This window comes from Strix aluco, chromosome 14, assembly GCF_031877795.1.
Source record: "Strix aluco isolate bStrAlu1 chromosome 14, bStrAlu1.hap1, whole genome shotgun sequence".
Taxonomy (NCBI): domain Eukaryota; kingdom Metazoa; phylum Chordata; class Aves; order Strigiformes; family Strigidae; genus Strix; species Strix aluco.
Genome location: NC_133944.1, coordinates 10,606,952 through 10,624,577, shown reverse-complemented (window position 1 = coordinate 10,624,577; position 17,626 = coordinate 10,606,952). Strand labels below are relative to the sequence as shown.

Here is a 17,626-nt window from a genome sequence, read left to right as displayed (position 1 = left end):
TTTATCTTCTCACATTCAAAAACACATAGATGTCTACAGATGTGGACTACAAAGGCAGGGCATAGGAAGAACTCTGAGACAAGAGTCTCATGAACATGAAGACATGGCAGGAAGTGGCCTCCATAAAATGGAGGTTTAAATGGTTGGATTTAGAAAAAGTGAAAAAGGAGAATGACAATACCTGAGAGGAAAGACAAAAAGAGCTTGAGTAAAACTTTAGCTATAAATGATAGCCAGTGTGTATATGACAGTATATTGTGCTCCCCCATCCATCAGCCTTCTTTCTTTTTGAGGAGAATATTAACTTTTCCTTAAAGCTAGGGTAATACTGCTGCTTATATGAACATCACATTATTCTGTAACCCTGATGCCTCTTGATATTGGCTGCCTCTAAGTATGGATTTTCACTGATTCTATCCTCAAATGATCATTTATCACTTCAAAAATTGTGGTAGTAATCTAATTCTGATCTCAATTTTACTAGCTTGAATCGACGATAATTACATCACACTCCTGCACTTATGGAAGTGAGAAGAACAGAGTAGTAGTTTCTTAAACAGTGGATTTCTCCAATGCTGAGCTAAAAGTGAAGTACTCGTGATTTCCACAAATTTCTCAGGGGCTTTGACTACATCTCAAAAGTGTCTGCTTAGCAGTGAATGACAGGAAGACATCATTCCATCCACTACAGTGAAATGTTTCAAGCTACTTTAAAGAATAATTCCATCTTCCCCAGTCTTCATACTTAGGGTTTTATTCCTCTTTGACAGTAATGATGAGTGAACAGAGCAGCAGCCTAGGACAAATACACGGGTTCTTATTCTGAACCTGTCACTATGTTGTGATACTGAACTAACAACAAACGCTTCAGTTTTTCCCATCCCTTTATATGGAATAATTTTCTTCATGATTGAAACTGAGCTCCCTTTATTAAAATTGCTATATAAGAACTAACCATTATGGTTAGAAAGCTCCAAGTAAGATCAGAATGCCAAATAGACATTGAACATATTAACCTTTGCAGGTTTGAGGAAATTGTATTTCTGAATCTCTAAGGCAAGTTGTCTCTAGAATACAGATCTGGAGTCATTGGGAGGTATTCGCGCAAAGAGATTACATCACTTGAGGATAATGCTTTTGGTATATCTTACTGCATCACTGTAGAGGGGCAGAGCTGCAGTTTAGGAGATGTAAAATGAAAGAATAGTTATTTGGTTCCAAGGTGAATGGTTAAACGGCACCCTAAGTGTATTTGCTTAAGTAACTTGGCAATTATCTTTGCTGAGCATCTTTAATAATGGCAAACATTTGAACGAGGTGTCATGTGCCTTCTTTAATGCATATGAGTGTGTCTGATGTGTCATTGCCTATAACAAAAATATGGCAGAAATACAATCAGTTTGGGTACAGGCTGCTCACTCTAGAGCCTTTGAAGTACAATAGGTAGGGGTAGATTAAATGTTAAAACATTCATCACTCCAGACCTTGCCTACACCTCAGGTTCTTGAAAGAGTATCTTTATCCAGGCAGCTCATCTCTCTTCTTACATTGCCATTACTAATGCTGGTGGTTTCCAACTGGGAGTTATACTAAAGTGACATCTGTTCTTTATGTGTGCATTAAAATAATTTATAATGAATCCAGAAACTGCACAAAAATACTTTTAAAGGTAAATATAAACAAGTTGGTGTACTGCCAACACTAAGCATTAAAAAGCAGAATAATTCCAGATATTTTTTTTTTGTATTTTATTTTAAAAGTGACTGCCTACACTTGTTGATTGACAATAGAAATTTCAGATTTTATATTCTCAAGTTTTTATTTGCAAACACAAAAGTGTGATGACTATATATTGAGATTCTCATGCATCCGGTGTAACTTCAGGAGCTGAAAGTGGCAATCCTTCTCCCACAGCTACACGGTGAGACTCATGAGATTTCTAAGGGAACATTTATTTACTGGGAGTCTCTTCATGACATAAGGGGGGAAAAAAAAGGTCCCTAAAGAAGGGATTGAGAAGAAAAGAACAAAAAGAACATGCATAAAATTAACAGACAATTTTGCAAGAGAAAAAAACTTGAATAAAATATGGGCCAAGAGGAAAGAAGGAAATTATTTGGAACATTCTTGGGAAAGTGGGACAGAAAAAGAAGAACGAGGCACCTGACTCCCTAGGAGTTTCCCAGCCTTCACATGCCATTTTTTATTATGACTTGTCTTTGACTTTTAAAGCTATACACACCTGGCTGCTTTATACCAGAAATGAGGACTATATTTTGGAACTAAGTCTGAAATAATAATTCTTATAATTTATGGTTTGTCCAGTTGAAACTGTATAATTGTAGGACAGAGCAAGAACAGAACGAGACAACTTTTGATTTTGGTGAACAGAATGTTCCTACAAATATTGTAACAGTCACTGAAATTTCAACAGAAGGAAGGATTTACTGTGACATAGCAAACACAAAGCCTGAGAAAAATGAACTTTGGAGGAGATACTGTATATGGGAAAACAAAAGAGGAAGCACTATATTGTATTGTATGACATTTTACATCATCTGCAAGGTATAAAGCACTAAATTATAATTGTACTGTTGTATATTTTATTTCATCAGATAAATAGCAAGTTGAACTTATTAGAGAGAAGCAGATTTTGAAAGACAACAGAACACCCCTTTATGGGCTAACAAATCAGCTGGAATGATGCACACATTTTAGGACCTCTCTTTTGTTGTTGAAACAGTGCCAGAAACCTTGGTTGACATTTTTAAAGATCTGAAAGTTTCCTTTTGTACATGTTTATAGTACAATCTATGTTGATCCTATATGGATTTTCATAACAGAAGTACATAGACACAGTAGATTTCAGATTTTATTGTCTCAATACTAAAGAGAAATCATTGTAATAATGTCCACCATCTCAGCAAAATATATCTGACTGATTTTTCTGAATGTGGGTATCAGCAGGGCTTCCAACTCAGACTGCTGGAAAATGCTTCAGAACATCATACCAGAAAGTGGGCTCTGAGATGGAGAAATACCCATTTTGAATATGAGTTTGAAAATGGCACCGTATCTTTAGAAGCACATTCCTGAAGGAAACAGCATCTTATGTTTCTATGCTCGTGATTCCCATCAAGGCTGCTTTCTCAGCACCATTTTTTTCTACCGTTTTCCAAATCGCTGTCTCAATTCCATGGAACAATGATGGCAGCTCTTCCCACATCCCCACCGCATTTAGTAAACTCTCCGTGTCAACACGAATTCTTTCACCTCTCTCCCGAGAGTGAAGCGGCGCCCGTGACTCACAGAGGAGCCCCGGGGGGAACCCTGCCACCCCGCAGCGCAGCCTGAGGTAACCCACCATACCGGCTGGAAGCCCCCAGCCCAGCGCCCCGCTCAGCCGGGCCGCAGGACGCTTTTAGCGGGGCCGGCAGGAGGGAGGGCGCGGCGGTGTCCGTGTTTAACGGCGCCGCGCAGGGCCAGCTCCCCGGGACAAGGCAGGGCCGGGCCCGCAGCTTCGTGCCCGGGAGCCGCGGGCACCTCCCAGCTCGGAGGAGGCGGTGGAGGAGGCGGGGCCGGTCCCGCGGCACCACGCACCGCCCCTGGCGGGTCCCGCCCCTCCCGCGAGGCTCCGCCTCTCCCCGCCCCTCCGGGCCGCGCCCCTCCGGCCCCGCGCTCCCGCGCCTGCGCCCGCCCGCGCCTGCGCAGCGCCCGCCGCGGGGGAGCGTGCGGCAATGGCGCAGCCGGGCAGGGCCGCCCTCAAGGAGCAGCGATACGACCGGCAGCTGAGGTAGCGCGGCGGGGGCTGCCGCCGCCCTGGCCGGGTGCAGGGCGGGCTGCCGCGGCGCCCGGCCCTGCCTCGCCTCTCGCTGCAGGCCGGGCCGGGGGCCACAGCCCGCGCGCCGCCCTCCCGCGGCCACGGCTGCCCGATCAAGCGACAGGCCGCCGCCGCTTGTAAGGATCGGCGCGGCGGGCGGCCCCTGGGGCTGCGCCGTGCGGGCAGGGCCCTCGCCGCTGAGCCCCCCCGGCGGGCGGCAGCCGCCGGCTCCGGCCGTGTCGTGCCCTGAGGGGCGCGGGGGGAGCCCGCGGGGGAGGGGGCGCTGTGACCTAGCGGTCAGGCCGGGTCGGGCCGGCGGCTTCTCGGCCTCGCCGAGCAGTTGCGTGACTGGCTGTGCCGGCACGGGGAGAAAGGCAGGAACAGAGCAAAGTCAAACGAGAGCAGGGCGCCTTGTCCGGGAGACAGCCGGTTTCTCAAGTATGGCATGGGTTAATTTTCACACGCTCGCGTACATTCGACAGTCGTGGTAGTAGCAATAATGCTTTGCTGTGTCTCTTGAGTAACTGAATTTGTTGCAGGTGGACAGAGTAACATCACTGCCCGCCTGAAATCAGTGGGGCGTTTGTGACCGAGTACAGTCACGTCACAATTTCGCCTGAATATTATTTTATAGATGTCTTAAATACATTACCAAACTCATCAAGACTGGTTTTCATCTATTTGTATGTCTTGGATTATAAATTACAAAAAACCATAAAACTGTATTCATCATATGAAAAAGAGAGCATTCCGTTTTAGGGCAAAACTGTGTGAGGAGTATTTTGACCCATGCTGACGTTTAAAAAGTTCAATATGTTATAACAGAAAAGGTGTGCACATTCATAGGGTGTAGAGTATAAAGGTGAAGAAAGTGAAACATCAGTAAAATTGGGTTGCTCTTTAGAAAGTTTCAAGTTTGTCACAGTAGGTTTTCTTAAGGAAAGCTTGTTTTGGTGACTGTTATTTAGTCCCTCTAACAGTGGACAGGAAGTATTGTGCTAGCCTCTGATTGTGGTTAACTTTTTTTCTTTTCTTTATATTGGCTTTACAATCTGAAATAAAATAATTTCATGATGTTTTGATTTCTATTCCAATATAGATTGTGGGGTGACCATGGACAAGAAGCCTTAGAATCTGCCCATGTTTGTGTCATAAATGCAACAGCGACAGGAACTGAAATACTCAAAAACTTAGTGCTACCAGGTAAGTAACTTCTGTATTTTCTTTGTAATGTATTTGATAATTTCATAATGCCTAGTTATTCATAGTATTTTTTTTTCCCCCAAGGTATTGGTTCATTTACAATTGTCGATGGGAGTCGGGTCTCTGGAGAAGATGTTGGAAATAAGTAGGTTTGTTACTAGTTTCTGATACAAATTGAGAAGTAACAGGGTTTCATAAGTTAAGTAGTTCTGTCTCTATACTTGTTAAGAAATCCTATAAAATCCTTAATAATTTTACAGTACTCTATATGTTTCTCCAAGTCTTTTGTGGTTTTGGATGTTTGTGGCATATACAGCATGCACAGCCATTTTGACATTATCTGCAAGATTTTACATAGGTTTTTTTAGCTGCTGTTTTTGTATCTTACAGGTCTATTTGCTTCATGTATCAAGTTTATAAAGACAATGGTCTACTCAGTATAAAAATATTTAAAAGTAGCCTGTTTGCTTAATCTTGAGATATAACAACTCAAGATTTACTTGTGTTCCAGTATTTTCTGTAATTTTGATGATGAAAATAACTCCGTTTTCATTAGTTTGTCATTGTGAAACCATGACTGATAGCCATTTGTTACCTTTGATAGCTTTGAAATGCTGTGTGCAGCAGGGGAAAGGATAAGAAACTCTTTACAAAGCCCATAGAAAATAATTTGTTTACTAATTCTGGATCACATTCTCTTACACTTCATGTAGATACCTACAAATATCTGTCGTCTTGCAGGGGATATACAAGGGGGAAGGCCATTTCATTACATGAAGACATGAGTACTAATGGGTCTTTAATTAGCCGAGTGAAAAAGAATCTGCAGTGTGATCCTGGCTTCTAGAGGAGTTGGGCATGTCTTATTTTTCAGATTTGAGACTCAGACATTGGAAAGTTTCCTTAAGAAACTGATCATGAGGGAAATATAACAGTGGTGGGCAGAAGAAAAGGACATTTAAGGGGGAACTTGGTTTGTTGTGTATGAGAGTCAGCAACATATTCTGCACTCCAAATGTGGCTTTAATGTTGTTTTTGTTCAAGATAAAACTTCACATATAACTCTTTCTTGTCTCCTTTCCAGTTTCTTTCTGCAAAAAACCCATATTGGTCAGGTGAGGAGATAACAAATGTCACTTTAGGTGTATTGAAAGCATGAAAGTATTGGGTAAATAAACATAATATTATGAGTAATGCTAAAAACATGTATGTATAGGTTAAAATCTTATTTATTCTTTGACATAATTCCCCATGCTTATTTTTTAGTTGCTCATAAGTGAGAAGATAAGCTCAATTCTGACAAGATTGGATGGAAAAAATGAACAGGATATCATTAATAAAATCTTTGGAAGGATAAGGTGGAAGAGAATTGTGGTTGACGGAGTAAAGCTAAGAGTAGAGAAGTGGATGGCGGGGGGGATCACAAAACCAAGAGAGTACTAAAGGCATAGGTAACTCCTGGAAATTAATAAATAGCTGTCATGTAATTCTTGTTTTTAAAATGATATTACTAAAAATTATCTCAAACAAGTACCTGCTGTTAAGGGATTTATTTTTTCCTCACATAAGCAAGGCCTGGATAAGAAATCCTAGCTTATGATGAAGTCTTTTTTTAATTTAAAGCATGTAGCATATGTAGTGCTGATATACTACATAAATTGCATCTCGAGAGGTTAAACATTGTTTTGATTGTTCCAAAACAGAATCGTGCCCAGAGTGCCACTGAGCTCTTGCAAGAATTGAATAGTGATGTTGCCGGAAACTTCGTTGAAGAGGTTTGTTTTCCTAAATGCGTTGTACATTTCTTGTTATACAATGTGATAACACACAGTAGGAAATAATAGCTATGTGTTGTCTTTGTGATGTTGCATTTTGAGTAGCTTCATGATAAAACAACATTTGAGGAAGATCTTAGGTTATTTGCAAAAAGTCAGTTTATGTATTTTAAACATTTTATAACTTCCTCATAATTTTACAGCTTTCACTTAACACTTTGAATGATGAACAGACTTGCTGTGTATTCAGAAATTTTCACAGTGTTTCCTGATTATTTTTTTTTCCTACTATTTAGAGCCCAGAAAAACTTCTAGACAATGACCCTTCCTTTTTTAGTCGGTTTAACTTGGTGGTTGCAACACAACTACCAGAAAGGTAAACAATCATCTGAAGTTGTTTGTTTGTTTTCATTTGGTTGTAAAAGCAGGTTTCATCTGCAGGCATATTCTTGCAGGAAAACTTAGGCGAAACAGGACTTTGTGAAGGAAGGTTACAGTAAATGATGGCATTTTTCTGTGGACCTTTTTATATGTTAGTACATAGTTTAAAATCTTTCATAGCCATGCCTGACTCCTAGGTGTATTTGTCTATGTCAAGTAGTACTCTTTTGTAGCGACAGTTGTTTCTGGTCCAAAATCAGTATAACAAGTATTCTTACGTAAACCCTAACAGATAATAGGGTCTGTGATACCGTTAGATTTTTGCAAATGTATTTATCCTTTGTATAGCTCTTTTCATTTTACCTGTGTACGTAATTATATTGCCCACATAAGCTTTGTCAGGACCAGAAGTTCTTGATTCTTGTTTTTACCTTTTCCTGCCGAGAGGCCTCTTGCATGCTGCCTTCCAGTGAACAGTACAGATGAAAAATGACAACTGTCAGTATTGAGAAAGCTGGGGGAGAAGACCGTACTTCTGTTTCAGTAGGCAAGCTGCCTCCCCAGAAGCAAGACACTGCTGGATAGATGAATAGTTAAATCTTGCTTTCGTAAGAAAGTGGCTGTTGTTCATACTTTATATATTTTCTCCCTTCCCCTACTTAATAGAGGAGCTAGAGATGCTGTCTCTTACAGAAATGAGAGCCAACTTGCCTCTTAGAAGTGGTGAATGCCGTGCAGGAATTCGTGAATAAAGAGTATTTCTTATGTGCTATTCAAAAACCTCTGGTTGGAATTGCCCCTACTGGAAATTATGTTTGTGCAACACTGTCCTGGTTTAGACAGACACATAGATCTAATTCTTATTTTCCTTCTTTCACAACTCATTGGGGTTTTTTGTTTAATTGGTGTTTGGAGCATTTGGGAGGATGGAGTTAAACATAAGTAAGCTAACATAAATGCATTTCTAACCTAGTGTAAATTAATGTATAAAATGAATTGCCTTTTGTGCTTAGAATCATGATAATATTAGAGCGCTCTCATAGAAAACTTCTCTTTCATGAGTGACTTGTGCAAGAGTTAACTAAAGTTAACTGTTGTCCTTTTGTACGTCTGAAAAACAAAAAATGTTTTTCCTTACAGTACGTTGCTGCGTTTGGCTGAACTTCTCTGGAATTCTAACGTTCCTCTCCTGGTCTGCAGGACATATGGACTGGTTGGTTATATGAGAGTCATTATTAAAGAACATACAGGTTAGAGTTTTCTGAGATTCAGGCTTTCCTAAAAGGTTTAATGCTTCAATATGTAATGTCACTTTGATTTTTTTTTTTTTTCAATCTTGTAATGTATTTAGTATTTAAGTCTTAAATAGTTGCAGTTCATCACCAGGAGCATTCTTTGAGGAATGCATAGAAATTATGGACTGTAACAAATAGTAAAATGATTATCCTGATGTTGAAGTTAACTTACAGAAAACACTTATTTTGAGAATTAAGCAGTTAATCAAGCAGGAGATGCACTGCATTTGATGTATAGCTCTGTTTTGAAGGCTGGACATAAAGCTGTGAAATTCGTTGCGTAATTTTTTTCACAGTTGTTGAATCCCATCCTGATAATACATTAGAAGATCTGAGACTGGACAAACCATTTCCAGAACTGAGGGAACACATTCAGTCCTATGACTTGGATCATATGGACAAAAAGGTTGGTATGTGTGTGCACTATGTGCTCTAAGACAGATGCAGACATAGAACAGGGATTCTGTGAAAATGACTTGGCAGATGACTTTTTTTGGTGCTGAGTCTCATCTGAGCAGAGGCAACTGTAGAATCAGTCACGAGGTACTATTTTTGGCCTCTGCACCAAATGTTACAGTATGTACTTAAATCTTAAGCAAGTGGGGATCTTGGAAAGTAAGGAATATTCTTGGACAACTTGATCTTTTGTTAGATCGATTCCCCCTCCCCCCCTTTTTTTTCATTTTTATGATTATTGCTGCAAAGCTTTGCAGTGTGGGTATTTGTGCATAATGTAAGTTCTACTCCAGAAAAATGTTTGAGAACTTGGCTCAGCCACCCTTCTTTTAAGTAAAGGAATAATAATTTAATAATTTGCTTTATAGTAGTTAGAGAATGCTATTTCTGAATCAAAATCTGGAATGTGTACTGTGTTTTTACAATAGAGGAAGGTATGTTAAGAGTTTACATTTAAAATAGGTTTTTAATTTGTCTCCTATTTTTATTTTTCCTCAACTTAACAAAGATTTCTCTCCTGTTCTATTACAGGACCATAGCCACACTCCATGGATTGTGATTGTAGCCAAGTATCTAACAAAATGGTTCAATGAGGTATATTGCAAAATTGGATAATCATCAGTCTATTGTTATTATTACTTTAGATATGTCTTTTCTAAACTAGATTATTATTTTGGCAATGTGTAACAAAGAAAACAAGGTGGTATTATAAAAAAATTACTAATTGAAATACAAATGAATGTATGTGAATGATGACAAACATGTTCAGCAGTCTGAACACAATGAGGTTAGTAGTAGATATTTTAAAGACAAAATGTTTTTGTGTTTTTAAATTTAGAAAAGTGATCAGTTGCCTAAGAGTTACAAAGAAAAAGAAGCCTTCAGACAACTGATTCGGCAAGGTAATACATGTCCTAGGAGTAACTTAGTCATACTGGCAGAAACGTATAAGGCAATAATCTGAAAAATAATGAGAAGTTCTTGCAGGGTTAACATATGAAAATCTGCTAGCATATACTATGATTCTTCTGCTAAATGATTGTTTTATACAGGTGGATCTTAGGAGTTCAGATTTGCTTAAAAATGCAGTTTGACAAGTGTTTTTTACTGTTTGCTGTTTAAGATCAAGAGTATGTTTTGGTTTGGGTGGGAGGAGAGGCCTTAAGAGAAAATCCTATAGAAAATATTGATGTTTAACATGGAAAACGTGACAGTGAGGAAAGCAAGTGGCTTTTGGTGCTGAAATTGTTACTAGCTGCAAATATTTCATTGGTCATTTGACCCACCAAACTGTTGGTAATCACTGCAGTTCTAAAGAACTAGTCTAGACAGAGAGAAAGATTATGTAGCTACTGAATACGCTGTAACCACTATGTCAATAGACTTCATTTTTGCAGATGTTTCAATCTAATACCTTTTACAGGTGCTAAAATTAATGAGGCATTTTTAAGATCTATAAATAAATTATCTTAAATGATTGTAAGGTAAAAACATTAACTGAATTTTTGGTATTTACTCATTAAAAGCTGTCATGTGTGCAGGTTGCTGAGTGGTTCTGTTGTCCTTATCCCCAGGTTGGACTAGGGAACTGATCTGATCTGTAGTAATTACCTTTGGTTAAATTACATTTTCAGTGGAGTCCATTTCCTGGTCTGGCTTGCAGTGTGAGTGCATAAATCTTTGCCAGGTTTGACTAAAACCAACACAACATAACTGGGGATGGAAAGGAGAGCTGAATTGCCTTTTACCACCATCTACATTAATAAAGTGATTATGAAACTTTACTCTTTCTCTCACAAATAAAATGGAATTCAGGGGATTGTGTATTTTTAAATTTGTTTTCAATAAGGTATCTTAAAGAATGAAAACGGGACCCCAGAAGATGAGGAGAACTTTGAAGAAGCTATAAAAAATGTGAACACAGCATTAAATACCACAGAGGTAAAATAAACATATGACAAAATAGAAGAAATTTCAACTATCTCATTTTTTTGGAACTTATTCGGCACTTCTAGGACAGGAATTCTATTTGCAACATTTATATTTAGGTAAAACAGGATTAGTACTATTTTTAAAATTGAAATAATGTGTAGTAAAATAGACCTAGACTAGGTGGCACTGTAACTTATAGAAATTCTTTTATTTTCTTGATCATGCTAGGAGGCTACCCTTTCTTCCTGAGGACTTGAATTCAAGTATAGAATAAGTCAGTAACCAGAGCTCCTTAGTAGTATATTCCTGTTTTAGACTTTATCAGATTTTCTTTTACAGATTAAACTGTAAAGTGCTTGATACAATTATAAAGAATTAGCAGTCGTTGGTGTGGATGATGTCTGATTGAAATATATTGCTAGGAGAGAGACTCAGAAAGCATGTGTTGAAATTGTGCTATATTGAAGCTGCTTGCTGTAGTATTCTGTATAGAAATGAAATGCTGCGAGGGACCTTTGGCTCAGCAAATTCGATTCTTTACTCTTAAAGAAACGTTACGAAATTCCTTCATAAACTGGTCAAGCTTAAAAACATTAAAAGTGAAGTTTTCTTGTTCTAAATACTCCTGAAGTGGTAGGTCATGGTTTAGAGTTGACCTCTGATTTCCTTCATCTCTCACCCATGGTAAATTGCAAAAGCTACATGAAGTAAAAGCACATTCTGTGATTCTAGATTCCATTCCATTTTTATTTGAGCTGTGCTGATCCTTCCTTGGACAGTCACTTTAAACCTCCCAAGCAAGTAGCAGGGTAAACCTTAGTGCTGACATCTGAGCCACCTCAAACCATATCCCAAACTGTTGGTGATTTATTTGAGGTTGTGTGCCAGACTGAACTGCAGCATTTAAGGAGTCAAAACACACTTTTGCAGCTCCTCTTCACTTCCCCAGCCTTTTTGCTGCTCTGCCTCTAGCAGGTAGCATGGGCAGCTGGGACTGGTAGTACCTTTTGCTGATGCTGCTACCAGCTTTTTTTAAAATCTTCCATATAGGAGATGGGAATAAGGTGAGATTTTGTTTGTAACATTCATCTTGATCAGAAGCATGTGCCTTGTCCTCAGGCAGTGCTACTATTTGAAATACATCTGAGAAGCACTGACTATGTAAGATTCAGAAGAGATTTTGCTATGAAACTCTGAGGTTGCTCAGAGTTGGATCACCTATGTAGTAAGTGTTCAGATAATTCAAGAAATCAGAAGACAAGTAAATACAAACCCAATTTTTTTTTTCAGATTCCAAGATGCATTGAAGAGATTTTTAATGATGATCGCTGCATAAATCTCACAGAGCAGGTAATGAATAATTAAGAGTAAGACTTAAATGTAGAAAAAGCATTATAAATAACATTTGTGTACATGACTCTCTTGTGCATTTGCAGTCACCCTCTTTCTGGGTTTTGGCTCGAGCTGTAAAGGAATTTGTGGCAGCTGAGGGGCAAGGAAGCTTGCCTGTCCGAGGCACTATTCCTGATATGATAGCAGACTCCAGTAAATTTATCAAATTGCAAAATGTGTAAGTATATAATTTTTTCCTGAATAGTTACTAATGGTAGTAAATGGTGATGACTCCAGACCTCACAAAGTGCATGAGTTCCTGTATTACTTCAAAAAAAGACTGTATATGTGGGACAAGGGTGAGGAGGGGTGAGGGAAGCATGACAGCCTGGGGCTGTCTGCTCCCTGTATAGATGTGATCAGCTGCTTGGAACCAGGGCCTAAGTCTTCAGTGCATCCCAGTTTCCTGAGTGGTAACTGATCATGTTCCTTAGTTTCAGATTTAGTAAAGACCTTCCTATAGATAGTACATCCCATAACCCAGCTACCACTGTCCAAAGCAAATTGTTGCTTAAAAACAGCCTTCGGTTATTCTCTTCAATATGTATGTCAACCTGGTTACAGAAATTCTAGTTTCCTAGATACTTAATTCTAAATACTTCATTCTAATTATATATGGCTGTTGTTCTGAAGCTACTTAATATTCTTCCTCTGAGTGTTTGTAGTAATAACAAAGAAATGGTCTTCACTGTGAAGTTGATGGCTTTATGCTGTAATTATTAAGACTTCTTTATTATTAACAGATACCGTGAAAAAGCAAAGAAGGATATTGCTGCTGTGGGTAACCATGCTGCTAAATTGTTACAATCCCTAGGCAAGGTAATTACAAATGTACGGCCATTCTGACAGGATAGAAATATTCTTACCCTGATGTTCTGTACAGAAATAAGTCACAGAAAACAGATAGGAAAAGAGAAGGCTTAATTAATCTAATTCTTTTCAAAAGGCTTAAGTAAGTTCTAGTGAAATTTAATATCTGTGGTTTGGTTTATTTATCACTTCTGGTTTGGTCATATAAAAGGCATGCAGGGATATATTATTTACAATTTAAGGTATCTTTTTTTGCCAGAACGACTAGTTGTTTCACAATGAATATATGAATATCTCTGAAAATATAAATTATCTGGTCACTGCATGTACTGAAATGAGTATATTCTCTCTTTTAGGCACCCGAATCTATTTCAGAGAGAGAATTAAAATTGCTTTGTGAGTATGCTTGGAATATGTTGCTGTGTTTATGCAAATGATCAAATAATCAAAAACTCTTGAATGATAATGTAGTTATTAATCAGTAACTCAGTATCTGAATTTTTAAAATAAGTGCTTAGCAGTTGTGTCTGTCATCTTCAGTGGAAGTAACAGATTTTCAGCCACTTTCAACAGTGAGTCTATAAAGGTTGGCTTTTAAAAAAGGTGGGACATTTTTTCAGGTTCAAACAACAGGTAGCAGATGTCCTCTACTTTCTGTGGTTAGTACTGAATCACTCTTGCCCATTCTGTGATACTGACTTCAGAGTGCAGGCTCTGGTAGTCTGAAAAGGTAGAACAGTGATGTGGTGAGGAGTACTATTGATGGCATTTTAGGTTATGACTGTTCTGTATATGTATGCATGTCCACTCAGCAGCCTGGCTAAGTAAATAAAAAAAATTTTCCTGTAAGCGCATAGCCAAGAGCACATTGCCACTGCATTGATAGATCATTTGCTGGGTGTTTGGAGAACCTCACAGTTCATTTTTGAGCGCTAGGTAGTAGCTGCACGCTGGGTTGTTTCATAACAGTGATACTGGAGAACCACCTTTTCCTGCTTGTAGCTGCACTGTTAGAATATTAATTGAGAGTTACAGATGTTGTGAGCCGTTACATTATCGTGGCAAATACGTTTAGATCCTAGAAGTAAATAAGCATGAAGTATTTCACTAAAATACTTGTGATCATAGATCTAAATGTAGTTTAATAGATTTTATTACTGCAAGCTGGAAGAACCAGAAAAGTGTTAAATGAAATTACGTAAGTTTTAGTCTTGCATGTTTAATGCATCAGAGATACAGACTTAGAAAGATATATTAAGTGGTGACGCGTTCAAGTAGGTCATTCTCTCCTTTCTGTACCCTCTGCTTAGGCAGCAACTCAGCTTTTCTCCGAGTGGTTCGATGTAGATCTCTGTCTGAAGAATATGGTTTAAACACTTTTAACAAGGATGAAATCAGTAAGTACTCCTTTTTGGCACATACTTTAGTTGCATTTTCAACTTGAAATGGTTTTGTGATCCAAAATGTTACACTTCTATTTCATGATGCAGTTTTATGTTTATAATTTGGCATCAACTAGAAGTATGATTTTTTTTAAAGTCTAGAATGTTGAACTAAATTTGGTTTGGAAAGTTCAGAAATAACCTTACAGATTGATCTATGTTTCAGGTTTTTGTCTTGCAGATTTTTTTCGATAACACATAAATAAAACATTGTTTTCTTCAAACTTCTCTTTTCTGTACCTCATTTATTTCTGACAGAGCTGGAAAGGTGCTTTCACCTGACCAAAGATATAAGAATAATTGTCTTGGCCCCTCTCAACCTATCTTTTCAGTATGTGAACAAGCAAACTAGTTACTTAATATTGCATTTTATTTATTTGAACAGCATAAATTTTAAAAAAGGCTGGAAATACTTTTTATCAAAGTTTGTTTAAGCCTATAGAAGTCCTGTTTTGAACAAAATGTACATACAAAGTGTATACATTTTGTGTATACATAATTTTTGTAATATTTATAATTTAAGTGAAAGCTCCTTGAATATGGTAATGGTAATATGCAATGTGATTTAAGTAGTAGTATTTAGAAAGACTGAGCTGTATGTTAAGGGATTTAAGACCTGTTTTAGAATTACAGTTAAATATATGAAGCATGTGTTTCAAATCCCAAAATTATAACAAAGGAGTGTCCCATTTATTGTTATAGCAACTGTCAAGAGTCAAAATGTGATGATCTTCACTGAACAGTTTATATCAAATACATACATATGGTTCTGTCTTACATTCTGGAGTCAAAGTCATGTATCTGACAGTTGACTCATTTTAATTCTCAGATGCAGATTGTTTTCATTAAGATTTCTTTTTACTGCAGATTTTACAGTTTAAGCACATGGGAAATACTTGATTTCCAGTAATTCAAAATGTTTCTTTTTCCATTTCATCTGTACCAGCTAACCAGTTCTCTTGCTGTTCTCAGTTTCCCAGATGGATAACCCAGACAGTGAAGTAGTGCTGTACTTGATGCTACGGACTGTAGATAGATTTTACAAGCAGCATGGTAGATATCCAGGTATGTTAATACCAGAGTCACTTAACGTCATCAAAAGAAATATAAAGATCCAATAGTTACTATAATATTAGTTACAAACTTCAAATATAGCATTAGTTGTGGTTTTGTTTTCATATTAATATAACTTAAAAATGTGAAAATTAAAGTGAGCATTTTTTCTTTAGGAACTGAAGAAATTTATCTGAATTGATACCACTGAAATGGGTTGCATGGATTCTGAGTTGGCTCAGCAATGTAGTAATTTGTCATCATGAGTAGCATCAACAGAATATTCAATTATAATTAGTCTAGTATTAATAATTTAATACATTAATTGCCTTAGAAACTTTTCAGAAAAATTACTTAAACTGCCATTTAAACCATTAAACATTGAGTATGGTGTTACAGTTTTGTGATGAAACAGTTACCTTACCTTCCAGGTGTCTACAACTATCAGGTAGAAGACGATATCGGAAAGCTGAAATCATGTCTTACTGGTTTCTTACAAGAACATGGGTTGTCTGTAGTGGTGAAAGATGACTATGTTCATGAGTTGTAAGTATTATATCTTAAGTGTCCCTTTGTTGGCAAAACTGACCTGAAAATACTAACTCTTACTTCTCTATCCAGTTGTCGCTATGGAGCTGCTGAGCCACATGCTATTGCTGCCTTCATGGGAGGTGAGAATGTCACTGTATTTCTAAGGTCCATACAGACAAACCAACCTGCTGTAGTACATACTTGAGTCAGAATCTCCACTGTTTTAATTACTTTGTATTGTCAGAGTAAAGACTGTAATCACAGGCTGTAGTCAAAGGTAGCATTAGAACAAAATCCTTCCCCTTCATTCTCCATGTAGAAAAAGTGGACACAGCAAGGGTTTAAAGTCAGTGAAAGAAACCAAATAAAAAATAATCTCAGTAGATGACTTGTAGTAGCTTAAAAATGTGTTTTTAAAATAACATGCTTGAAAGATACACTGAATTTTAAAATAAATTATAGTAATATTAAAACTAACATGGTACACGTCTTCCTTTAACACAATACATTTAAGTGTCTATTAAGTATAAATAGCCTTCAACCTGTGGGTATTATCAAAACTAAATATGTTTTAATGGATGCTCAAAATTGATATATCAGTTAACTTACCCTCTTTATTTGGCTTCATGCAGTGCTGAAGATAGTTATTAATGTATTAAATACTCCATGGATGTAGGAATTTTTCTGATTAAGTGAAACCTGGTATGAGTAGTGCTTTAGGAAAATATGTAAAGATATCTTCTGAAGAAGTTACAGAATATTTCATACTACAGGAGAACACAAAGGGATCCCGGTGAAGTGACCCTTCAATTTATTTTACAGTTTAACTGCATATGATTTTTTTTTTTTTAATTGAACTTTATTTTGTGTATAGAGGTCACAACTTGGCATGGGTCTGCTCACACATTTTTACTGTGTGTGTGTATGTACATGGAGAGAGAAAGTATATATAGCAAAGTGTATGTAAAGCTGACTTTTGAAGTAACAGCTTTCTGAGTTTTTTATAGTGAGAAGTACTGAAAGGCATTTTTTCCTCCTACAAGTTGTATCGGGCGCTTCTGAAATAATTCTAGTGTAGTGAGTTCTAGATAACATTTTACTGGGTTTTAAATATGACCTGCTAACTACCTTCTGTTTTTTTTTTTTTTTTCTTTTCCAGGAGCTGCTGCACAGGAAGTTATCAAAGTCATTACAGGGCAGTTTGTAATTTTTAATAACACCTACATTTACAGTGGAATGTCACAGACTTCAGCAACTTTCCAGCTGTAGATAAGGATCTTGCATTTGTTGCCACCAGGTGCTGCTGCTGTGTCCTGTAAATACTGTGGTGTTCTGCCACTGACTGGACTGTTCTGTATTACCTGCCAATTAAAGTTCCTTTATTTGTAACGATTTTATCTTTTTTTTTTTTTTCCTGAGGACAAATAAAATCATACCAAATGTTGAATTTTTTTTCTAAATCTTGAATGTTCTGATTGACCTTTGAAAGAAAAAAGCAGCAGCTGTTCTTTGGCATGGTAAGTTACATTTACAAAT

The 17,626-nt window shown here is 37.6% G+C and overlaps 1 protein-coding gene across 2 annotated transcripts; it reads left to right on the top strand.

Annotated features, from left to right (window-relative positions):
- The first annotated feature begins 3,714 nt into the window (after positions 1–3,714).
- NAE1 (NEDD8 activating enzyme E1 subunit 1) lies at positions 3,715–17,537 on the top strand. 2 transcript variants are annotated; one of them, XM_074839858.1, is made up of 20 exons: positions 3,715–3,793; positions 4,920–5,023; positions 5,108–5,168; positions 6,108–6,138; positions 6,727–6,798; positions 7,095–7,174; positions 8,320–8,429; positions 8,771–8,880; positions 9,462–9,524; positions 9,769–9,832; positions 10,780–10,871; positions 12,153–12,212; positions 12,299–12,432; positions 12,998–13,073; positions 13,421–13,460; positions 14,375–14,461; positions 15,479–15,571; positions 15,991–16,105; positions 16,181–16,230; positions 17,250–17,537. In XM_074839858.1, the coding sequence occupies exons 1-20, from the start codon at positions 3,738–3,740 to the stop codon at positions 17,357–17,359; spliced, it is 1,608 nt and encodes a 535-aa protein (XP_074695959.1). In that variant the 5' UTR covers positions 3,715–3,737; the 3' UTR covers positions 17,360–17,537. The 2 variants fall into 2 exon arrangements, with proteins under 2 accessions (XP_074695959.1, XP_074695960.1); XM_074839859.1 differs by having other exon boundaries at positions 3,732–3,793; positions 5,108–5,172.
- Positions 17,538–17,626: the final 89 nt, after the last annotated feature.

Coding starts and splice junctions, on each gene's coding strand:
- NAE1 (XM_074839858.1), top strand. CDS start 3,738: ATGGCGCAGCCGGGCAGGGCCGCCCTCAAGGAGCAGCGATACGACCGG. Junction 9,833..10,779: donor CAGACAACTGATTCGGCAAG/GTAATACATGTC, acceptor GTTTTCAATAAG/GTATCTTAAAGAATGAAAAC. Junction 12,433..12,997: donor TTTATCAAATTGCAAAATGT/GTAAGTATATAA, acceptor TATTATTAACAG/ATACCGTGAAAAAGCAAAGA.